General features: G+C 30.6%; 4 protein-coding genes across 4 annotated transcripts in view; all 4 read left to right on the top strand.

The window, feature by feature from the left end:
• Positions 1-26,720, top strand: part of LOC125837185 (protein DETOXIFICATION 27) — a 226,157-nt gene that overhangs the window by 78,458 nt on the left and 120,979 nt on the right. The gene's annotated exons all lie outside the window — the stretch shown is intronic.
• Positions 1-26,720, top strand: part of LOC125837217 (histone H3.3) — a 193,867-nt gene that overhangs the window by 111,884 nt on the left and 55,263 nt on the right. The gene's annotated exons all lie outside the window — the stretch shown is intronic.
• On the top strand, positions 2,943-7,439 carry LOC125837183 (dicarboxylate transporter 2.1, chloroplastic-like). Its single transcript, XM_049516330.1, has 5 exons — positions 2,943-3,587; positions 4,285-4,598; positions 5,653-6,101; positions 6,660-6,786; positions 7,373-7,439. Exons 1-4 carry the CDS (start codon positions 2,943-2,945, stop codon positions 6,773-6,775), a joined length of 1,524 nt encoding a protein of 507 aa, XP_049372287.1. The 3' UTR covers positions 6,776-6,786; positions 7,373-7,439.
• LOC125837189 (homeobox-leucine zipper protein ATHB-6-like) lies at positions 16,213-19,145 on the top strand. The gene is made up of 3 exons (XM_049516337.1): positions 16,213-16,336; positions 16,950-17,320; positions 18,225-19,145. Exons 1-3 carry the CDS (start codon positions 16,273-16,275, stop codon positions 18,828-18,830), a joined length of 1,041 nt encoding a protein of 346 aa, XP_049372294.1. The 5' UTR covers positions 16,213-16,272; the 3' UTR covers positions 18,831-19,145.

The raw sequence follows: 26,720 nt of genomic DNA, 5'->3' as shown, positions 1-26,720 counted from the left end.
TTATAAGTATATGTACTAGTTATGTGAATTTTTAAATTACAACTCAAATACTATTTTCAACGCCCAATTATATGGTCATAGGTTAGCCACCAACCATGATGGCTGGCTAGCCTGTTTTATCCCACCACTACACGCGAATTTATGTAAACTGGAGCGAATGTTACGATATTCGAACGTTTTGATTGAAATTCAATATATATTTATATATGTTATGTATAAGAAAATGTGTAAATTTTAATCATGTCATCCAAATGAACAATGAATCTCAGCTAATGGTTAAAACTCAAGTTACATATACGTTATACTTAGAACTTATATATATATTATTGTTTGAAGTTGCGTGACATTCGAAATTTTAAATCCTAAATTTGCTTTATTCACCATTTATATATATATATATATATATATATATATATATATATATATATTATTGTTTGAAGTTGCGTGACATTCGAAATTTTAAATCCTAAATTTGCTTTATTCACCATTCACAATATTGTCTTCAACACCATTCAACCTCTATATTATTTAAACAAAATATTAGATATTAATACTAATCATAAAAAGATGATACATCGCTCTCTTTTATTTATAATTTATATTTTATATATACAGGTTAATTGCAATCAAGTAAAAGTGGGATTGTAATAATTGTACTAAAAACTAGATTCTTTGATAATCAGTGGGTGCAGCACAAAAAGAGACTCTGAATTTGGACTTAGATTTTTAAAAACTTTTTCCTCAAAAAAGTTTCTCATATTGTGTTTGATGTTATTGTTAGGGACATTTGACAGTTGATTACAGCTACGTACGTACTAATAATATAAAGATTAGTTATGAAGAAAATATTATTTTAGGTAAGATTTAATTATTTATATACTATTAGTTATTCTATTTTATATCTTACATATAATATAATACATAAATTCTTTCATAACTTATATGTGTATTAGCCATTAGTTATATGAATTTCTAAATTACAATTCAAATAACATTATTAATTTAATATATGAATAATTTATTTATACGCAATTTATTATCGACATAACTCAACTAGCTACTAAACGACCATGTATATATCATCAGCATAAGACATAAAGCAGGAGTAGTGGTGGTGTCCATTTACATAGTGTTATGCTCTTGACCTTATCCTTAGTTGAAAATGACTTGAAAATCATTGCCTTTTGAAATGAAATTTCAAATCATAAATAGACAAAATCTTTGGTGTGAAAGTTTGTGTCCAAATATTTTCTTTTTATCTCTTGAGAAAAAACTATTCCTTATTAACGAGGTCCGAATTATAGATTTCTAATTAAAGACAAAATACCTTATCATTATAATCTATCAAAAAATTCAAATAAGCATTCAATATGTGAGTGTAAATTATATTATTTTTATACATGAGCCATGCTAATCTTTTCTATATTGTTTCAATTTGATTAGATTAATCTCATTATCCATGTTTGATTCCTAACTTCCTATAGGAAACATAAATTAAATCCATATTTGTTTTAATCTATCCCGAATAATGTATTTTTAGATATCAATATTAACCATAGAAAGATGACGCATCATCGTCTCTATCTATAATAATCTATTTATATGTTAATTGCAAACAAGTAAAATACTAAATAATAGATCCCTTGACAATGTCAGTAGATGCAGCACAAAAAAAGGGTCTGGATTTGGATCTACTATTGTTGGGGCCGATAATAATGTATTTTTATGTATTTAAGAAGTAGTATTTTTATGATTCTATGTAATACCCAATTATAATAATTAGCAGTATTTTAATTAATAATATAGAAAGAAGAAGAACAATGGCTAAAACCCTACAATAAAACTCAAAACGTGGAGATAGCCTGGGTATAACACAAATAGAGCCACTCAAAGCAAACTTAAATTTCAAGGTATTTTATTCATATAGCAACCATGAGTTCTTATGATTGTTACGTATTGTTTTATAATGTATCGTAATGTCTGGATAGATTGTATTATTCTACATCATTTGATAATGTCACACATTCGTGATTTGAATGAAAGAGTTTATCACTTACTAGAGAAATATTGGATAAACCCAAAAAATAGGAAAAACTCTACTCGATTTTTTTAAGGTTGCTGTCAAGGTTTGCTTTGAGATTCTCCCCTTAAATCGTGACATTCCAATAATTTACATGATAAGTTTATGATCATAAAATTTAAGGACTATACACATTTTTAAATTAAGATTATAAATTTCAAAATTCTTTCTTTATATCTTAAATATCATGTTCAATTAAATCAAGACATGTAAATTAAAATAATGGAGTAAAAATTAATAAAATAGACGAGACATGTAAAAAGTCAGAGAATAATAAGTCTATCACGGGTATATAGTACCAACATATCATATATGTCCATATATTTTGTCATTTATTGTCCTTTTTCAACCAAAAATATCCAATTACCTTTTTTCTTGATAAGAGTGACTTAAATTATTATTAAAAGCATATAAACTTAAAAAGGAAATTCATTAAACAAAATTCAAATTCAAAAAGATATAATTGTCTCCACTTTCTATTCCCTCCACTTCTCCCTTTTTTTCCATTTATATCTCAAAATTTCTTCCTCCCACCACTTGCCAATAGCCATTATCGAAGATGAGAACTTGAAAGTGAATCATTCGATAGTAAGATTTTCACAAAATAAAAGGCGTTTTTTTCGTTCAAAAGGTGAATCAAGGTAAGAAAATTCGATCATATATCGTGCATGATAACAATTGTTTTTGTGTTATATGCATGAATTGTTAAATTCTTCACTTTATAGTTTTTCTAGGTGTTATTGGGAGATTATAGAATCAATTTTGCTATTATCATACATGCTACATGTAATATTCTTTTTGAACTATATACTAAATAAAATTCTGAATTCATCTTTTATGATAACAGGTGGTTAATAACTTGATGTCAACTCCGAAGTCTCCTCTTCCTACCCACAATTCTCCACCCTCATCCCCCAACCACTCTCCTCCTCCTCCTCCTTCTCGTCCTCGTCGCCTTCCCCCATGGAAAGGTGCAAAGCTAATCCCACTAGCTATATCGATAGCAATTGGCCTGATTTTTCGTTTCGCGGTCCCAAAACCCCATAAAGTCACTACAAACGCGTGGCAACTCTTAGCCATTTTCCTTGCAACTATCTCGGGCCTTGTTTTAGGCCCGTTACCAGTAGGTGCATGGGCTTTTCTTTGTCTCACAGTTACTGTCGTCACAAAAACCTTAACATTCGCCGCGGCGTTTGCTGCTTTCACTAATGAAGTCATTTGGTTAATTGTTGTATCATTTTTTTTCTCAAGAGGATTTATTAAAACTGGGCTTGGTGATAGAATTGCCTTATGTTTTGTAAGTTGGCTTGGGAAAAATACATTGGGCCTATCTTATGGGCTTGCTTTAAGTGAAGCAGCCATTTCTCCAGCAATTCCAAGTACTACTGCAAGAGCTGGTGGCATTTTTTTGCCTATAATTAAATCACTGGCTGTTACAGCTGATAGTCACCCAAAAAATGATTCTTCTAGGAAGCTTGGAGCCTATCTTATTCAATCTCAATTGCAGGTTAGCATTCATTTTTTACGAGTTTTAAGTTATATATATCGTCAGTATAATGTCATCCAATCACCTTTAACATGTTATACCTTGTAATCTATCTTATTTTATGATTACAAGTAGTCCTTTTATCACTACTAGAAATAAAAGTTGTTTTTTTTCACCGCGAATCAGTGGGAAATTTGTGCTATAGAACATTTTGTTGAACCAGCTTGCTGAAAAAATACATGATCATGATACTAGCTTGTTTAATTTATTCATTTACTATATATAGTTGTGATAACTACTGAATGGACTACCAATATGGGTTGTGGTGCACTGGTGGGAGTGCTTCACTCTTAACCAGATGTCTCGAGTTCGAGCCTTAGGTATGGAGAAAATCTTGTTGGGAGCACCACCCCGAATGGGCCCTGCAGAGCACGATCCGGATTTAGTCACCGGGTGGGAAACCAAAAAAAACTACATCAATGTTGTTAGCAATTTGGAATAACACAAGTATTTAACATGTTATAACAAGTCAAAGAAAAGATTGTCCAGTGCAATAAGCTCCTACTATGTGTGGGGTTTGAGAAAGGGTTGGACCACTTACGTTGCCTTACCTTGCATTTCTGTAAGATGTTGTTTCCACAGCTTGAACCTGTGACCTCGTTGATCACATGAAAGCTAACTTGACTAATGCAAATTTATTTTGTGATGCATTTTACAGTGTTCTAGTAGTTCAAGTGCCCTGTTCCTAACAGCTGCTGCACAAAATCTGTTGTGTGTGAAATTAGCTGAGGGATTAGGTGTACAAGTATCAAGTAAATGGCTGACTTGGCTCAAGGCTTCGTGTATACCAGCAGTTATATCACTTCTAGTTACTCCAGTTGTACTATACAAGATTTTTCCTCCAGAAATGAAGGATACACCAGATGCTCCATTAATGGCTAGAAGGAGACTGCAACAGATGGGGCCAATGAAAAGCGATGAATGGGTGATGACGATTGTGATGCTTGTAACAGTTGGATTATGGATTGCAGGGTATGTTCAAAAAAATCCTGATATAAAACAATGTATTATCATCTGTTGTTTTCTTTTGCTTTGGTTATCGTATTATTTGCTATTGTTACTGTTATGTTTTTCATTATTTGCTTTATATGAATCGAGGGTCTTTCAGAAACAGTCTTTTAGGGTAAGGTAAAGTACGTGTACATAACACCCTCCCCAGACCCCACTTGTAGGGTTATACTGGATATGTTGTTGTTGCTATGGATGTGTTCGATATTTCTTTTGGTTGTGTACCGTTTCTCCCACGTTGGTTGAGAGAATGGACCGTTTCTTCTTATATGGTTTTGGATGATGTTTATGAGCTAACTTTCGAGTTGGGGACAAGTCGAGGGAGAGTGAATTGTCGAATAGGGAGAAGTGATATCACGGTAAACGCCTTTGGAAAACAAAGTCCATTTTATTTACAAATAAGCTGCTTAATTCCTTGTTTGTCTAATGTTGGATCCCTATGTTATATTGTCCACTCACTGGATGTTCAGTCCCGGGCGTGTGGAGGGGGGAAGGGAGTGTTAAGTTTCCACATTGGTTGAGAAAATGGACTATTGTCCTTTTTTTAGGTTGGATATCCTTCATCTTATGAACTAGTTTTTGTGGTCGGGTTAGACTCGTTTTCCATTTTATACTTAATAGCTCTTCATTATATCCCTCTGCTCATGACCTGAGTGACATGTGGTTTGTTCTTCAACATAAAATTAGATTACCAACTGGTTTTGTATAAATTTGGTCTTGGGATTGAGACGTAATTGTTATTGTTATTGTTGATGCTATCTACCTTTTGATCGAATAACATTTTCTTGGATTATAGTTGTCATGTGTTGAACATTTTCTATTCCTCTCATGATCTGATAGATCCAATCATGATATTGAAGGAGGGGACCGTTTCTTGAGAACTCGAATCCTGAATCAAGTCCTTGTCTTGACATTTGAACATATTGCTGATGTTGCATCTTCCTGTTTCTATATGTCTATTTCGTTATATAGCTGATCCTTGATAATGTCAACAACTTTTATTTTAATTTTTGTACAGAGAGGCTATTGGGCTAGCAAGTGTTATCACAGCAATGCTGGGATTGGTGCTACTTTTGACTTTCGGAATACTTGATTGGAATGATTGCTTGAGTGAAAAATCCGCGTGGGATACCTTAGCCTGGTTCGGGGTTTTAATAGGCATGGCATCACAGTTAACAACTCTGGGAGTTGTCGCCTGGATGTCAAATGCTGTGGGTAACTACCTCGAATCTCTTTCACTACATTGGTTCGGATCGTTTTGTATCCTTCAAGCAGCATATTTCTTCATCCACTACTTGTTTGCTAGTCAAACTGGTCATGTTGCAGCATTGTATTCAGCATTTCTCGCAATGTGCTTAGCAGCAAAAGTTCCCGGTCTTTTTGCTGCATTGGCTTTAGGATACAACACAAATCTTTTTGGCGGGTTGACACATTACAGCAGTGGTCAAGCTGCAGTATACTATGGAGGTAACTTAATCGAACCATATCTCTTTTATTTGACAGAATATTGTTCTAATTGATTCGAGAGAAAAGTACTGCTTATATGGATGAGATCGTATTATTTGTTGTTGTTACTGTTCTCTTCTTCATTGTTTTCAACCTGGCTTGTTCGCTACTGCAATTGCTTTACACGTCTATTTTCTTATATGCTCTTGAGCCGAGGTCTATCAGAAACAGTCTTTCTACCTTCATAAGCTTACAAATTTGTTAACGGTGCATCTTGAATGGTTTATGTATCGACTTTGATAGAAAACAGAACTGCGGAAAGGAGCAACTACTTGAGGCTTAAAATGACATAGAATAAGCGGAATCAAAAAAAAAATTGTTTCTGTTTCCTGAATGTGTATGTCTGCAACTGCTTAAGTCGTTTTATTCGTCCCACTAAAGGGAAAAATGCAGCAAGAGTAGTATCAGTATTTCAACTTCTTTCTGGTTTATCTGTATTCACATTTCGATAACTTATTCCCTTTTCGTTTATTTGAGGAATTCGAACTGGTCTTATTTTCGATTGCTCTTCTTTGGCAGCTGGTTATGTAGAACTACGCGATGTTTTCAAATTGGGCATCATCATAGCTATTATGAATATTGTCATATGGGCAGTAGCTGGAGCTGGTTGGTGGAAGGTTCTTGGCCTTTACTAATACTGAAATAAGTAAGTGAATTCCATGGCTTCCTTCTTATCGAATATTCGTGTAAGAATGCAGCTAAAAAGTTCCCTGTGACTTGAAACATTGAGCTCGAGGACGTAGTTTTCTGATAAAAGATCGAGCAATGCATGCATTAATAATCTACGATGATCTTAGTAAATAGGCGGTAGCATATTAACAAAATGGCATTATTGTTACACCAACCACCAGGTCGTGAGACTTTCTCAGGGGATGTTTTCTACTTACATTCCCGTCTCTTAGAAAGAGTGACCCAACGATCTAACTAGACAGGCATAGGTAGCTTAAGTAGCTCTCTTGGATGTCAGTTTCCTCACCATCTTAGTCGGACTAGTCTAAAAAACTCACTTGAACTGTCAAGACTCAGTTTTTTTATGGGAAGCCCCTTCTAGTACTACGTTTCTAAGTTCTTCTTTTCAATCCAAGTCGTGGTAATAGTTTCTATGTTAGGTCTAACGAGATTTCTTTTGCTTAAGGCTACGTTCACCTAACTTTTACGAAGGATTTTGCTTTCAATTTTGATCCGTTAATCGTTACATAAGAACATACTATTGATCTTGCTATATCTAACAGGAATTTTCTGGTGTAATAACAATTCAGGACAGGATGCATTTGTCCCAAAAAGCTCTAATTAAAGGTATTGATTTGTCATCAATTATATCGCGATAAAATTTGTTGGTGGTGGAGCAAGGATTTTTAGTTTATGGGGTACTGGACCACAATTCTTTTTGCTTATTGGGTTCTGGATAAATTACTTTTACCAATTATATGAATTTTTTTAACGCGAATACAATCTTTTGATGCAGTTTATTGTCAATGTTGAACTAGCCTCTTATTGCATCTCATTCCCATCCTGGGAAGGTAGGACCGAAGAAAGGAAAGAACGAGATGGGGGTTTTTGTTGTTCCCGCAAAGCAAAGATCATTCATTATTATTAGCTTCAATCTTTTTTAAAATGCTCTATCATTGCCATACTATTCGCTATGGTTCAGTATTTTTAAGTACGATTTTGGTTTTGTGCAGTATGATAAGTCGGTAATCATAGTTTGCACACTCCTATATGACACAAATCAATCATTTTTTAATCTCAAATAATATATTTGTGTTTCATATACTTGTTTTGTTGTTCATCATCAAATCATTAAGCCTGTTCAAAGATCGATCACATTCTTTCATATGTTGCCTTCGTTCTCTTTAAAAATGTCATTGCTACACTCGACTTAAGGCACTTTCATATATTCACTCATGAGTAAGCTCATCAAGTACTAGATCTTTCGAGTCTTTTAAGTACATTAACTTAACGAATATCTTAATGGCGAACTTGACTTCATTATACAACTACTTTTAAAGCACAATGTACAACACTCAAAACTATTAATTATATGACTACTTTAGATTAATTTTTATAAAAACAATAATTGTAAAATGAAAGGAGTGAAATCCAAAGCCTTCATCAATTTTCTACTTTTCTTTTTTACTTTTCCAAGTTTTTATTTTTGCCCTTTAGACAAGCACTCAAAAAATAGGAAAAAAAATAAAAATAAAGCATTGAAAGGAAAGTTGCCTACCATTAAGGGGTCTACCCTCTAAAAAGCCCACTTTTTCATCAAAAAAAATTCCCCATTTGTTACTTTTCAATTTTATATTTATTTCTGATTTCCTTTTTCCTAGTTTTTGATTCTTTATAGTTCGTGAATTCATTCTATTTGTCGTCCTTATTAAAAATAAATTATCTAAAATAGTAATAATCTTAAAAAATAAAGATGTAATCAACTTTTTGCTAGTTTCCACTTATGCAGCAAGAACCAGACTTGTAACTCAAGTTAATTCGTCAGATTTTTCTAAATCTGCAGGTGAGATACTCATGAAATACATACAAGATCATCATTAGGATCATCATAGTTGTCGATCATCGATGAGCGGATCGAATTAACCAACCAAAGTTGACTTCAATCATCATGTATTGAACAGAAGCAAAAACCTCAATAACGATCAAACGATAATAAAGTCATAGCAAGTTAATATTTTTCTTTAAAAAGGTGAAAAAAATATAACAAAAGTAAGATGGATCGGAGGGATTACAATTAATCATAGGTCATATCAGCTACTCCAAAAACAAAAAGATAACTCTCTTTTCCTACTTTCTAAAGTAAATGGAAAAAATATGTTCTTTATTTTATTGCTACTTTTATTTTTCTTTTTTGGTGACAGTCACTTTCACTTTTGAAAATTAAACTCAAAACTTGGCTATCTATCACTTTCTTCTGGAAATAAACTGTATGTATAAATATTCCAATAATATCCATGTGATTCATGCAACATGTATTAAGATATATCTAGGTTAATTTGATCAATTTTAAATCATGTTTTAAATTGCTTTAAAGTTTTGGATTGAACTAATCCATTGACCAAAAAAAGTTCATGAGAAAAAATTAAGTTATATAGGCCGTAGAGTACTACTCATAAAGAAATTCTTTTTCTTTATTAAATTCATAACAAAATATATTCAGAAAGATCACAAAAAAAGAACATTATTTCAAGGTTTTTCTATTGGCATAGATCGAGCATCAATAATTTTGTATTCGATCAAAATTTTGGTTGATTGATCAAGGTGGATAGCTCCAGTAGACCTATAACTTATGATTTTTTAGTATGAATGTAAATACAATTATTACTTGATCAATATTCCATCTACTCTAATAGTGACAATTTACATCTATAAAATCACAAGATATATATGGTATACTAATAGTAATCCCAAATTAATGGGGACCAATTTTAGTCAGTATTAACAAGGGTACTTAGAGATACAACATGAGGTGTTTAAGGGGCAAAATTAATCATGAGATTTGTGATCTTGATATTAATTGTGTTAGAATATAATTAATTTAGACTGTCTCAAATCAATTAGCCTAGTACTTTCTTGGATTTTAATTAATTATGATTATCGAGAAGCAAACAACCAAAAGATTTATGCCAGCATTTGGTACAATAATATTGATTTTAAGCATTAAACTCCATATTTAAAATTATATATAGTCCTAATAAATAACTAAAAATGGCACATTTTTATTAATGGAATAGGTTATTAATAAATTATGGTCTTAATTAATTTCAAGATTAGCAAATTCACATGGGGAAGCAAGAATATTGTACTATGGCATTCATTACTTTATGTTATATATAAAAAATAATAATAAAATGGATGTGGGGGAGAAAAGACAAAGTAATTTTTAATTTTAAAAAAATGTATTAAATTTTTGTCACTTTTGGTACTTGTTGAAAAGTATGATCAACAAGTTTAAAATTTTGGCTGATTGTGTAAATTGACTATTGCTATTCTCTTGGAGGCCTTCAAGAACTGTACTAATTAGGAAAATAAGAGTGTGATTAAAAGGTGTTTAATTAAGGCAGAAGGTTGATAGGTAGTTAAGTAGTGTTTAATTTTTTTATTGTATTGTTTTTCTTACTCTCATATTATGTAATTAGTCTTCGATTTTATTATCTGTTGTTTTTATTGTATTTTGCTTCATTTATCGTACTATTTGTTATTGTTGCTGGTCATGTTTTTTTCTCATTATTTTCGGTATGACTTTTTCATTATAGTATTTCCTTTACATATATTACATGAGTTGAGTATTTATCAGAAATAACCTTTATATTTTCACAAGGTAGAGATAAGGTTAATTGCATATACATTTTTTTTACCCACTTATAGAACTACATTTGATATATTATTATTGTTGTTGTTGTATACCAAGATATGGTAATGATAAATTAAAGTTGAAGGGACGCTTTCGAACAACGATAAATATAACACATCGATCACAAATATATTCAGTCAATAAAATCAATATCTACAGCTTAATGCTTGTATAAATATAAAATGTTCAATGCATCGAGCTGTCTTTTTTACCACAAAAATATGACAAACTACTAATTGATTAAATTACTATTGCTTAGTATTTTGATGAGAACCAATCATTTTCTTGTTATCTTTGCATGGATTTGTTAAAGTGAAGATGTTATATATCTGCAAAACCAAGAAGCTAAGGTGCTTTTTCAAAGTTTTTGTTGATGGACACATAATGATTAAATCATAGAAAGATGTATTTTATTATTATTATTATATAAATAAATAAAAATAATATTTAAGAAAAAAATGTTATGGGTGATTTAAACATATACTTTTGTGCAGAGTCAGAAACACTAATTAATATGTCCCATACTTTTTGATCTCTTATCAACTACAAGAAGATCCTCCTCTTCCCATACCCCTTTTTCAGTGAACTCAAAATACGGAGTATATATTTTTCTTTTTTTGGTGTATTTATTGAGAATTTATTTTAAATATTATGACTCAAGATTGTGTATATAATTTTAATCATCTTAAAGCAGCGAAATTTCTTATAACATAAATAACGATCTACTTAAATGGTGTAACGATTATTCTATTATTTCTAATGTGAAAATTCAGTGAAATTTGAATTCCTTATGAAAATGCAAACTATGAATGACTAGACGATAAGATATCATACATTTTAACTATATATATCTTCTCCGTAACAAGCTTATTCAAATATTTATGATAGACGGGAGGTAATGACACACAACAAATTAAATTAGAAATTTGTGACAAATGATCTCACATCAAATGACAATAATTTTATACCCTAAAGAATATTTCATATAATCTAGATCACATCAAATGACAATAATTTTATACCCTAAAGAATATTTCATATAATCTCTATATTTATGTAGTACAGTTTAAATTTTGAGAGTAGTCAAACAATTTAATTTGATTGTGAATTCAAATATGAAATCTTTAAGTTTTTTGAAATAAAATTTATATATTTGAAAATTTTCTAAAGAGTACTATTATAAGTCACAATAATGAATAATTTAAAATATTTTAAAAATATGAAAAATTATGCTAATTATTTTTTATTTAAATAACAAAATTTGAAAAATGCGACATGCATAAATTGGGACGGAAAGAGTATTTTTTTTCCAATGATGTGGCAATATGGACAGCTTTTGCTTTGCAATTTTATGTCTACCTTGAAAACAAGCAAATGAACTTAATTCAAATATTTTGTTTTTTCGTTGAAACTTTTATATGTTTTTTCTTTTTCTTTTTGAACAAATGCTAAGTAAACTCACATGCACACAACTCATCAATTCCCCTTTTTTTTTTCTTGTGGGGTTTCCCTTTGGGACAATGGGAGAAAACTTAACTCACACTAACACGTGTTGTCCACATTATAAAAGTGAAAAATTCCTTTTTTTTTTCTTCTATCGAATTGAGAGATGTTTCAGATTCAAGTTTTGAGTATAAAATTATTTTTATTGAAAACTATTTCACTCTCAGTATGATCAAACTTTTTAATGTGAATTCAGATTTTATTGAACTCTCATACAAATATCGAACATCAGACGACACATAAAAGAATTAAACAATTTCATTTTTCCATTAATAGGACTTACTTTTTGTTGCCTATGGTGGGCTCCTATTATTTATTTTTTAAAATATTTTATAATATAATGAGAAGCTAGTAGAATATTACAGCTAAATTCCCACTTGCATGTCCCCTAGATGTCACAACTCAAAAGAAATGCCAATTTTTCTTCCATCTACTAAACAATAAGACTTTTTTGAATGAGAGTTTTGAAAATGAAATCTCTCATTGCCATCGATCTAAAGTTTTTTAAAATTTGATATTGATTCGAGACAGATTAAAATTTGAATTTAATATGTTTGATTGATCTTGAGAATTTTATCATCGAATTTACTGCACCTTTTGAATTATATCGGTTTAGAATTAAATATTTATCAAAAAAAAAAAGATCTCGGTATATGATTATTTAAGGTGTGGGGAGGGAAAGTTTCACATAAGTTTCCCCATTCCCGAGTGACATAAGGGAAAAGGGGTCTTTCACAAAAAAAGTTAGTAGTTTTTCATATAGATATGGATATACTATGTACATGTCAAAAAAATATTATGATCAGTTGAACTCATAATCAGAATATTAAACCCCCCTCTGATAATAATATCATGTAATTATATAGTTTTCGATATATGAAAAACATTAACATGAACAAAGTAACATTAGGACAACGTATAAATAACTCAATCATTTTTTTTCCCATTGAAACCATTCTTATATCAACTACGTCTATATGAATAGAATACATGCATCGTACCTACACAGAGGCGTATTTAGAATTTTGAGATGATGGATACATTGTTACAAAAAGGTGATTTTAAGATATAAATATATGTGAATATGTATCGATGTTTAGATTCATTTGCTGTTGTTTTTTCGATTTCTTGCTCGAGCTAGATGATGAAAAATTATCATGTCCAATTTTTTGGGGGATGAATATATAAAAATTCAGGAATTTGTGTAATTGATTAATATTTTTGTAATAAGAGTAAAATTGACAAATATTGTGGAGATCCCACTTAATTATAATCATATTAAGTCCTAATAAAACAGTAGGGAGCTATATATAGACTGTAGAGGAACATTTAATTTCTTGATTGAAAAAACTGATGTGAAATTATTATAAATAATTAAAAAAATATATAAAAGTTACAAGAGTCAAACAAGACATAAATTTGTTTTTATTGAAATGCAGGATATGGACCCAATATATAGGATGTAACTTATTTTCTAGTGTCTACATGTTTGGGCAAACATTTAATTTAATTGGAAAATAATCATTTTTTCACATCTTTATAGTTGTCTGTGCAACCAAATTAGCCTGTTTTGTTTTTTGTTTTTAATCGGTATGAATTGTAGTGGGATGATCATTTGTCATCCTTTAATTCTAAATCAGAAGTTTCAAATTCAAGCATCAGAAAAATGAAATCTTTTTGTTAAAGCATTACACCTAATAATAAGTTATAATGCACAAATTCAAATTAAGTTGAATCACGCTATAAATATCAAACATCTAGTGAAAAACCTAAAAAAAAAGTTTTTTATTATTATAGATTTTCCAATGATGTTATAATTACAAGTAGGTTAAAACCACATGCTTAGATATGATAAAGCAGACAAATTATATTCTTCTCTCTATTTTTTTTTTCACATATCAAGGTAAGAAGAGATTGGTCACAAACTCTTGAAACTGTCTGTGGATTGGATTAAGTGTCATTAAAGAAGATATGAATTTATTTAAAAAAATTGTATCGGGATTATGATTTCTTTACTCTTAATTAAATATGTTTATTTAAGTTTTTATTTTATTACAAGAAATATAGTGGAATTTTCTAATATACTGTCGAAAATTTCATCTATTAATTCATTAGGGATATGATATTGATATAAGGATCGTACAATATCATTCACTATCCAATTTAGAAATGTTCTTTTTCCAAGAGAAACCATACAATAAAAAAATTGAAAGCTTAACCAAGTTATGAGCTACAACATAACTTTTTGTCATTTTATTAATTTATTTTAAAATTACTAATTTCGATAAATTAATTGAGCGTGGTATTAAAAATAATACCATAATTTTTGTATAAATAATCTTAAGGTTTAACCACAGTCGTTATAAAAAATTAATTTTTTATCAATATTCAATATTTATATAAAATCAATAAATACGTAAAAGTATGTTTAACCAAACTGTAACAAAAAGAGTCAATATTTACCTTTCAATGAATCGGCGATACACGCACCAACGACGCCGAGGAAATGAAATGGGGTTATGCTGACGTGTCAAATATCTTTAGCCAGCTCAGCTCAAGCCGAGCCGAGCCGAGCCGTGTTCCTTTCCACATTCTGCTTATCACTGCTATATAGCTTATATTGCCATGTCAATATTCACTTTATTCTTATCCAACATTTTATTAAAAGACAAAAATTACCCTTAATTTTTCTATTGAGTATAAAATAAAATAATATAAGAGGAGTTTGAATTTTAAGACATTTTATTAAGAATAAAAATTTTAAATATGATTTAACTAATCATTATTTTCAAAATGAATTAAGTTCTATGTGATGTTAGTTGACTTTATTTTTAAAAAAAATATTGGCGAGAGTTAATTTCTGAGATAGTCACTCAATTAAATGTTATTATTTCAAAATATTACTTTTGTTGTTGAAACAGTTGCAATTAAATAGAAAAATGATTTTCGAAAATAATTACTATTAATTGAGTGAACATACACGGTAAATCTTTAACACATGATTAAAGTTCACTGATAATAATTTATTTGTCTCAATTTATATGAATGTATTGACTGATAATGAAACAAATGCTTTTCAAATTCATAGTCCAAAATAAGTTATATATATTTGTATAGCTAGAAATTATCTCATTAAGGATAATATAAAAAGTCTAAAAATTGAAAATATGTCCTCCTTTTAGTTCAATAAAAAATGTATGTCGCATAAATTGACATATAAGTCTTTTTTTCAATGTAATTAGAGCATAAAACTTAAACCCAAGAAAATAACATACTATTCTTCTATTTCAATTTAAGGATTAAAAAAAATTACGGCCATAAATCATTTCAGTAAGAATAAAATAAGCGGTTTGATATTAAAATTCTTACTAAATATGAAAAAATGTCACTTTTTATAACTGACTAAAAAAGAAAAAGTGTCACGTAAACGAAAAACAGAGAAAATATACTATATTATAATATAATATTTTTTATATCTATTATATAATATATATAAATATATAAGCTAAATCCAAAAGAATATCCCCTTAAACTAGAAAACATTGCATTTAGGTTGAATTTGGCTTGAATTTAGAGTTCATTTCATTTGCCCCCCAAGAAATTTGCAAAGTGCACCTAACCCCAGTCAGATTCTAACCCTACGTCTGACTCACCTTTGGTTTTATTTAAAGTGAGAGAAAGTGTTGAGCAAAGGGCCAGCAGGTTTTTTCTCATCTCAATTTTCACAACTCTCCCAAAAAAAAATTCTTCTCCAAAAAAAAAAATAAAAAAAAAATTGAATGGGGGTGTTTCAAGATTTGATTTTTAAGTTAATAAATGTAAAAATAGGAAAAATATTGTCAAATTTACCCTCTTTTTAGCTATCAATTTCTTCCCTCTATTAGATTTTCTTGATTTTTGCCTTCCAATTCTTGATGGGTTGTTGTGAGGTGGAGGAAATATCTAAAAAGGAGAAAAATGGAAGTTTGGTTAGTAGAGAAGAAAAAGGGTTGCACAAAATCAAATCTTTCACTGAAAACTTTGCCATTTTGGTTGGTTTTAGTAGTGAAAGTATCTGTTTTCATATCTTCTTCTTATAAGTGAGAAAAAAAAAGAACAAAAAAAAAGGCCAAGAACACTAAATTTAATTCCTTTTTTGCACCTCTGTTTCTCAGTAAATTTAAGGTTAAGAAAGAATTCAAGAAAGTGAACTTTGATCCCAAAACAAAAGGAAACAAATATTGAACTTTGTTATTGTTTGGAAATTTGGATCATCAAATCATAATTATGAAAAGACTTAGTAGCTCTGATTCTTTGGGAGCTTTGATGTCCATGTGTCCAAGTACTACAGGTACTTGTTAATATGCCTAAGTGACCTATACTATATGATTATAGTTTTGAAAACTTTTTCTCTCTGAAATTTATTTATAGTCTCATTTCATCTTCTTGTCTTGATAAGCTCTTTCCATGCTCCAATCCCTAGTTTTAGCTATAATGGAAACTAATGGGGAATATTGAAAAAATTGAATTTTTTAATCGAATCAGGAAGAGTGTCTTTTTTTTTTTTTTCTTCCTGTTTTAGTAAGTTTTTGTGCTTGACTCTTTATACCATTGTTTGTTCTTCTATTTCCATTTTTAGCTTTCTTCAAGGCAATTATGTGGTCTCTTTGTTTCATCATGTTTGGTCATAAGTTTCGAAGTTGAAATTTGAAAATTTGAGCTTTTTTAAAGTTGTGGAAGTCTCAAAAGCCCCAAAACTAGCTCACTTATGATGTTTGTAATCAAATTTCACCGTCAAACAGATATGATGATAAATTTTCAAAATCCATGGTCATACGCTAGCGAATCATGTCTTTACTCATATTCTTGTTTATATATGAGCTAGTTTTGAGCCAAACAGATATTTGAAGATAAATTTTCGTCGTGTCTATTCTCATGTTCTTGAATTTTGATGTTTTTTTTAGATGACCAGAACCATGGGAACAGCCATGTGTATTCAACAAGGGACTTTCAGTCTATGTTAGAATTAGGCTTAGATGAAGAAGGATGTGTGGAAGAATCTGGCCAAAAGAAAAGGAGACTAAGTGTTGAACAAGTGAAAGCTTTGGAGAAGAATTTTGAAGTTGAGAACAAACTTGAACCTGAAAGGAAAGTGAAATTGGCTCAAGAACTTGGATTGCAGCCTAGACAAGTAGCTGTTTGGTTCCAAAACCGACGTGCTCGATGGAAAACAAAGCAACTTGAGAGAGATTACAATGTTCTTAAAGCCAATTTTGATTCACTCAAACACAACTATGAATCTCTCAAACATGACAATGAAGCTCTTGTCAAAGAGGTACTAATTTAATCAAGGCTTGTGTTGATAGTCTTGTTATAGTATAGTAAGTTTGAGTTCTATGCATTCGATTTATGACTATAGATTAGGGGAGGGAGGTCTAAAATTTAAACTTTATGGGTTCCAGTTCGAGAATCTATCAGAAACCGTCTATTAGGATGTATACACTAGCCTTTTCCAGACCTCACGTGTGGGATTTTATTGAGTTTGTTGTTGTTATTCTAATTCGAGATTCTACCATGTCATTTGATTTACACAATCAAGTGACCTATGATATGACTACGGTTTTAAGGAGGGTCCAACATTTAAACTTTATGTGTCTAGTTCTAGGTACTACCATAACTCATTTGATTTACACTATCAAGTGGCCTATGATATGACTACATATTAGAGGAGAGTCTTAAATTTGAACTTTATGTGTCTAGTTCAAGATTCTACCGTAACTCATTTGATTTACACAATCAAGTGACTCATGATACGACTACGGATTAAAGGAGTGTCGAACATTTAAACTTTATGTGTCTAGTTCTTAGATTCTACCATAAACTCATTTGATTTACACAATCAAGTGACTTATGATGCGACTATATATTAAAGGAGGGTCCAAAATTGGAACTTTTTGGGTTCTAGTTCTAGATTCTACTATAACTCGACTTATGATACGACTGCAGATTAGAGGATGGTCCAAAATTTGAACTTTATGGGTTTTAAGTTCGAGATTCTACTATAACTCATTTAATTTATCGAGTTCAAAATCAATTGATACTTGGTGCAGATAAACATTTAAAGTTTGAATCTTTTCTATTGAAAACAACCTCGATGTCCAAAACTCCACTTATGGGATTATACTGAGTATGTTGTTGTTTAAAGTTCGAATCTTTACTGATATTATGTCTTTCGATAGATTCGTGAGCTGAAATTAAAGGTATATGGTGGTGAGAATGGAGAAAGCAGAGGAGCTGTTGTTGTTTCAGTGAAAGAAGAAGCTATGGAATCTGAAAATGATGACAAAATGATTGAACAGAACAAGCCAAATGATCTTCTTGAAGAAGAAGATCAAGATCAAGATGATGATGTCGAGATCAATGCTACTATTGCATCCACCATTTTTGCTGATTTTAACAAAGATGGTTCCTCAGATAGTGACAACTCAAGTGCAATCTTGAATGAAGATAACAGTCCAAATGCTGCTGCAATTTCATCGTCTGGTGCATTCTTGATCTCTACTGATGGTGGGGTTGGTTGTTCATCTCCGAATTTGTTGAATTTCACCTTCAAGTTCACAGAATCAAGTCCAAAGTCAATTCTTGGAGATTCCCAAAAAGCTAATTGTTTTACTAATCAACCTCCGTCAACAACAACAACACAGTATGTGAAGATGGAGGAACATAATTTCTTCAACGGCGAAGAATCTTGCAGTACTCTTTTCTCAGATGAACAAGCTCCTACACTTCAATGGTACTGTTCTGAAGATTGGAACTTTAAAGACACTCCTAGTCATCTTTCTTGATCATGAATAAAGGAGGAAATTGTCTTATGGAACCAAATTTTGTATAGTGGTTAAAAAATGGCCTAATGGGAACAAAGTGAAAAGATGGAAGTTTTTGGATTTTTCCCAAGGTGAAGAGGGGGTTGTGGGGGGGGGGGGGGGGGTGTGTGAAAGGGGGTGGTAGGGGTGATGAGGTAAAAAAAAAAAGGAGATGAAGAAGAATTCAAGAAAATGGTTATGGAGAGAAAAAGAGCTTCCTTTGTAATGGCAAATAAAAGTGGCTAAAAGTATAAATAACCATGCATTCTATATTTGAATGATTTTATAATCCTTTTTCCATGCATGAAGGGAAAATGAAAATGGTAATTCATAATTAATAATTATGCTTTTAAATTATTTGATATGAAAAGTTAAACTTCATCAATCCAGGCGAATTTCGAGATTCAAACAAGTCTATTTTTTATTGTAATTTTTTTTATATTTTTTAGAACATTTGAACTATTATTTATTGTGACTTATAGTATTTTTTACGTAATTTATAAATATGTAAATTTCATATAAAAATTTGAAGATTTAATGAGTAAATTTTTTATTAAATTTAAATTATTTGATTCTTAAAAAATGTTTTGAGACAAAAGAGGAGCTTTTCCTCTTTGTTATAATCTATGTGAACATTATTTTAATAGTCTATTTAAAGAGAATTACACATGAGTAATTTGAAAATGTTTGCTTCTCATTTTAAGAGCCACACAAATGAAAGAATATATTTTAAATGACAAGTTTTATGATTAAATAATTTATTTTTACATAATTTAAGAATATATATATTTTACAAATTTCTAATTTTTTTTTTGTAGTCTTTAAGTATTTAAATATTATTGTCGGTTGATAAATAATATATTTTAATTTAGCTTTAAAAGTGGTTAAATTAATCTTATTTTTACATTGATATCCAGAAAAGTTTAAACAAATTGGGAAACGCATCAACACAATATGTTATATTTAGTAATTATCAGAATTTTGATTACAAATCCTAATGAATTGTCATAATATTTATTTAATATTTGTGGTATATTTTGAGGTTGTACATAATTTATAGAAGACTATAATTGCAATTAATATATTTTTCAAAGATTTGAAACAAAAAAACAAATCGACACGCCACCTTACAAGATTAGGAGAACATATTTAATTTTCAATAATTCAAAACTACATTGAAATAAATAAGATTTTTTTATACTACTAAGATATTTTTATTTTTCTGTAACAAATGACGTATCTTATTTTAAAAACATCAAAAACAAAATAAAATTGGACTTAACTCATCAATTTAAAAGCTAATTCGAGAGCTGGGAATTATTCAAGTTGTATTAAAGAGTCCATTCACCTCTTAAAAGATCGATGTCAAACTCTTCACTAAATAGTACGCGAATTTATTACATTATCGATGCATGTAACTTAATCTCAGAACGAACCTATTTTCTTAGATTCTTCCTAACCTTATTATAGTTCATTAAATTCACTGTTCACCTAATTCAAATTTACATCGTATAAAATCCATTTAAGTGAAAGAGAATCTTTTTTATTTTCCAATTTAACCCAAAATTTCTGATTTAAGAATAAATTGATCTTATCTATCCCACTACATTCTCGACGTATTAAAAATTATAATAGAAATTTATTTGTATTTTTAGCTAAATAAAACCTGGCTAGAGATAAAGGCCTTTTATTTTCAGATCTGGCCTGCCACTATGCTTGTGTGTGAACATTTATATAAACTTATGTTTTGTGTCTTTCATTGAAAAAGACAATTTTTTTAATGTTTTCTCTTGGGTTTAGGTGTACTTCTTTAATATAACCAAATTTGATAAATCTTGAAAATAATAATATATTTGAATTAAAAAATATATATATACACTTAGTTAATCTGTACGACTAAATTGATAATGTTAAAAATTAAACATATCAATGTTCAATAAATTATCAAAATTATTGGTGAGAGTAAGTTTTTACCCACTTTATCTTATGTTTTGAGTTGAGGGCTCTCCCTCCATTTATCGAGTTAAATAATTTGTTATCAAAAAATTATTCGTTTATATCATGTTATGTTTTTTTTTCAGACATTCGAACACTTGATTGTAAAAATAGAAACTTTTTTTTTTCCAAATACTATCCAAAAACTAATTGAATTTGTTAGGCCAAAGTTGCCTAAAGAATTTTTTTTACCAGACTTACAATTTTATATATTTCAAAAAGAAGAACAAAAGGAAAAGACAAAACATTATGATAAAAAAAAAAGAAAAGGAACAATATGGAAAGAAGTGCCACATGATTGAAATTTTATAAATATGCGTTCCTTTTTTATAGCCGTAGCTTTTTGCATTTCAATTCATTGGTAACTTTTATGTGTTTTTATTAAAGTTAGCACTTTTTTTCAGTTTACCATCTGTACGCATTTTGAGGTGCGATTAATTTAGATTTTGCGATAATAATAATAACTATGGAATAGTACAATAATTTTAACACAATAAATAATAAATGATGATAGAATTAGAAGTGAGATATTATAAGAATACAACCAAACCCTTCATAAGGCAAAACAACACTTCATACCTGCTAACCTTCTATCATAATCGCGACCTCCACATCCTCTTATCTAAGATCATGTCATCAGTAATCTAGATATGTGTCACGTACTGTTTAATCACCTCTTTTCATATTACTTTTTAAGCCTACCTCTAGCTCTCCTCATACCAATCCAACTTTCTCGCACCTTCTCACTTAGAATATGCACATCGCTTTTTCACCTGTCCTAACCATCTCAATCTTTCTTCCCTCATCTTGTCCACCACTGAGGTCACTCTCACCTTGTATATGGTCAATATTCTCATTCCTAATCTTGTATCTCCTAGTGTGACTACACGTCTATCTCAACATCCTCAATTTCACAACTTGTATCTTCTGGACATGAAAGTTCTTGACTAACCAGTATTCTGCTTCATACATGATGCAACAATGTTGGTCTAACCACCACTCTGTTTAGATAGTACCTTCTTATCACACAAGACCTCAGAAGTCTTTGACCTTACTTACACCTCAAAAGTTAATCTAGAAAGAGTAGCATTGTCCACACATTAATAATAAAATTCAAAAAATTTATCCTTGATCGATGAAGTACATTTCTCCTCAACAAATTTCATTATATACCAATAAAACTCATTCAAGTTTACATTAAATAACTAGAATATTATCCTCAAGACGATTTCAAATTAGTCAGACTCTAAAGCGAATACGATTTTTTTTTTTTTTAAAAAAAAAGACTTTGCGTATGTGTGTTGCACATAGTCCAAAATGTACTACACCATAAAAGCAAATAGTTTTTTTCTTACTCATATTTTTCCCTGCAAAAACTCACATGTCCATTAACTGTGAACACCTGCACAATACACACTTGTGACTTTGTGTGTGTGTGTGTTTTTCTTGTAAGTATCTATGCCTTTTTTTTTAATAAACAATGTGCCTAGGAGTAAGGTAAAACCAAATCTAGCCTTGTGACTTTTACTGAAACACTGAAATTAACAAGCTAGACCTAACCTATATAGATATATATACTCCTTGTTCCATACATTTTTGTTTGTGATCAATTGGATAAGAACATTTTTCTTGGAAATTGTTCTCTTCTGAATGATTGATACTCTGATTCATTCGTCTCAAATTATCTATCGTATTTAAGTTTAGTTAGTGTAGAAGAATGTTATTACGACTGTCAATAGTTCAGGAAGAAATCTAATCATTTGTATCAAGTTCATAAGTGTTTTCAGTGCTTCTCTCTATTATTAACTGATTGATTAACTTTGAATTAACACTAAGTTCTCTGATCTATTGTTATTAATGAAATAAAACGTATAACACATGTCACGTATTTACTATTTTGATATAAATATCAAATGAGAGTGAATTTATATTGATACAAAGGTCTAAATTATTCCCTATGTATCATGCTTCCATATAATGGGTTAATCAGTGGATCGAAAGATAGAATTTTCACTAAGTTAATACATAATATGATTTTTTTGATAAAAAAAAGTATTCAAATGCAAAAAATAATTTATTTTTTTTAATTAGGGAGAGATTGCAAGCATATAAAGGCAAGAAATAAAGAAGAGAGAAAACGCAACTTTCTTAACTATATAAAACAAGAGAAACCAAACACTAAATATATTGAACTATATTATATATAATGAGGATATTAGTCGTGGTTATGTTCAAAACTGAGTGCTCGTTTGATACGACGAATAAGAAATAATTAATTTTAAAGTTAATATAACATGAGTTTGTCTTATATTTGATTCATATAATTTATCTCAAAATTATAGTATTATTTTAATTTTATCTTATATTAAAGATAGAACAATAAATTTAAAATTATTTATCTTAAAATAACTTATTCTCCGACCAAACAAGCCTAAAGGTGTTTGGTGGAAGGCATTGTCACAAAATTAAATTAAATTAAATTAAAGTAGATTCCTCCATTTGTTTTCTTCCCCTATCTATGCCAAGGGCATTCTTGTTAACGTTATAGAGATGTCCCCTCCATCGAAAGGGACCTAATTTCTAAACTATATCTATCAACAGCAAAATCGTATATTTAATGTAATTTCATATAAGTAAATTTAAAAATAGTGACGTAATTAGAAATTTAATGAAAAATATGTAAAAAAAAATCTCAGTTATATTAAAGTGCAAAATTAAATATACATTCATAATAGCTAAGCAATTAAGCTTTGTACACTACAAAAATTGTTGCCAAGAATATACACCAAACTATCTTTCACTTAAAGTGGTTCCGCTCATGTCTGGGAGGATGATGTACATGTAGACTGTCACGACCCGAGTCTACACCCTGGACGTGGCCGGCACTCAAGAACCATTGATGGTCCCCAAGTGAACCCTCATCATGGCTGACTACAAGTAGAAGACCAACTTAAGCATGCAAAAGCTTAAAACTGAAATAAAAGTTCATGAACTCAACTTTACAAATCTTTAACTCAAAAGAAAACTTTGTATAATAAAATATATACAACTCGCTATAAAAAGGCATCTTTAGTCTTCAAAACATTTAACAAAATAAATGAAAAGACTTCTGAAACTCTACTGTCTATCTATGATGCCTCTAACTGATAAAGATGGAAATATGGACAAGACCCACAACCTCCTAACAACTGATATAACTGCAAGGTAAATAAAATCCTCTGAAAGTAAGGAGGCTCACCATAGCTAACTCGAACTCCCGGATGTATCAACGAATCTCCTGTTGATGATCCTGAATACCTGTGTCTGCATCATGAGAAGATGTAGGCCAAATGGCTCAGTACGTGGAATGTACGAGCATGTAAGGGGAATTCTAAAACATCAACATAAGCTTGAATCTTGATAAAACGAAACATACTTACCTTTTCTCAACTCACTCAACTCAAAGGAATACTCAAGGATACTCAAAACTACTCAAACTTACTCAACTCAGAGATTAGATACTCGACTTGAAATACTCAACTCATGAATACTTAACTGAACTCATTTCAATATAAAACAATTTAAAACAAGTGCAATATAAAGAACAAACTGTTTAAAAACATGTTGTCAACTCTGTGTGTATGCAAGGATACAACATAACTCTGAAATATATGTAAAAATACAATAAACTGATGTATATAAAATACAATAACTTTTATGAGAGTTTCTCTAACCGACAACCATCACTTAAGAGCTATAGTGATGATACATCACTTTACCTCGTGCTGCCAAGGACTATCTTATACCTTGTCATCAGTACAGGACCTTACTTAACTTAGTGGATCCACTAGCTTAACTTACGTAATCATCTAAAAAGTATGACCCGTTAATACCCATGATAGCTACATAGTTTTCATGGAGACTTGAGTTAATATTAACTCGTATCTCCACATCGGTGCTCAATACTACTCCTAAAATATACTTTAGCTCATGCTTTTAAAGCAACTTCTTTCTTTAGTTTGAGATAATTATTCAAAGCTTAGCCCAAAGGCTCTCTTTGGATCATGTTCCCTTTTCTTGCTCAAATGTGTAAAAACATTTATAAACTCTTAGGGAATACTTAGTTCCCTTAGAACTTTTGAGAAATGAACTCAACTCTTTACTATTTGCTTAACTTGAAACTTTCAGTCTTATAACGAAGTTAAAATGTTTATAAAAGACTTTACTCTTACTCTTTACTTAACTTCAAAGTTTAAGTCTTAAAACAAAGTTAAAACATTTGTAAAAGACTCCTTAAAATATGGTTCATGCCGAATTAGGGACATGAATGACTTAATGCAAGGTTTTCAATAACCATAGATAGAACTCAATACTTGGAACTTAAGAACTTCAATGGTACTACTCATTTAAAGAATGTTCAACTCAAAGGGTTCATACGAAATTATAAGCATGAACTTCTTAACTCAAAAACTCAAAGATACTTCTCAAAAGGGCTTAAGAACTCAACACTTAAAGGCTTAAAACTTGAAGATACCACTTCTCTGAAAGATGTTCAACTTACGAAGTTCATGCGGAATTATGGGCATGAAACAACTCGACTCGATGATCTACATAACAACATGGACTCATGTATATGACTCTTCTCATTCTCTTACTTACTTTCTTAGAACTTAGTTCAAATCGATAGTTGATCTCAAAGGATTCACAATTGAACTCAAAGGCTTACTTGAACTTTACTCTTTAACTCTCTCTTGAATATGAATTATAAATTCAAGAGTTTTGGTTCATGATATGAAGGATCTCATGATGACAAAGTAGATTCATGAATACATTCTCCTCATCTTCATACTCACTTGCTCGAGTCTTGAAACATGTTACTAGTAATTGTAAAAGACTCCTCAAAAAGACTCTAAGAGACCTTATAAAAAAGGTTTGAAACAACTATCAAACTTGACTCTCAGCTCTACCTTGAATTTGATTTATGAATTCAAGGTTATGATCATGTTAGGAATGATTTTAGGTGTTTAGAAGTAGCTTAGAGTAGTTAGAATCGAAAAGGAGTGAAGGTGTACTTTAAACGAACTCAAATGGGGCAATCGACGACAAACTGGATGGGGCAGGCGACCCTGGAGCTCGCGCCACCCCTAAACTTCAGAGGTGGGTTTGGGGCGCTCTGACAGGCGCATCGCGCCAGGCCTCAACCCAGAAAATTCAACAAGCTTCTTTTCTCGTTTTCTCACCCTATTTCGCCTAGAATCAAATGGTTTCTTCCCTAATCACTTAGAATTGATTACTTAACATAAGTACACTCTAATCTACTCAATACATCCCTTAAAACACTCACTTTGATCTCAAGAAATCATCCAAAACCCAACACAACAAAATTTAGAATGAACTTCAAGAGCACCTATCAAGAACTCAAATCTTTCAACTTCAAGAATGAAATTAGCGCTGAAAATAACATGTTTGGCGTGTGGGTGAACAAACCCAACACTATGGAAGCTTACATACCACTTAGGGATTAAACTCATGGCGAAAATCCGCAATAAAACGCAAGACTCTCGACGAACGTTTTGATCATCTCCTCTTTTCTCTTCTTGAACTCTCAACTAAAACCCTAGGCTAATTTAGGATTATAAAACAGAACCTAATAGGATTAGACCATTAAAATATTACTAAATACAAATTAAATCTGATTGGGTAAGGAAAAGACCAAAATACCCCTCTCTATTTTCGGCTAACTTTCCTTAATTGGACAACCTATCTTCAAAAGGTCATATCTCACTCATCCGACCTCGAAACTTAGCAAACTCGGTGGCATGGAAAGATAATTCAAAGGTCTTTCCTACGGTATCTGGTAGAACAGCTAACTCATCCTGAGATAGGATTTATGGTCGT

This window comes from Solanum verrucosum, unplaced genomic scaffold (genome assembly GCF_900185275.1).
Source record: "Solanum verrucosum unplaced genomic scaffold, falcon-dt-bn FXZP01000165.1, whole genome shotgun sequence".
Taxonomy (NCBI): Eukaryota; Viridiplantae; Streptophyta; class Magnoliopsida; order Solanales; family Solanaceae; genus Solanum; species Solanum verrucosum.
This window is presented reverse-complemented; position numbering and strand designations above follow the sequence as displayed.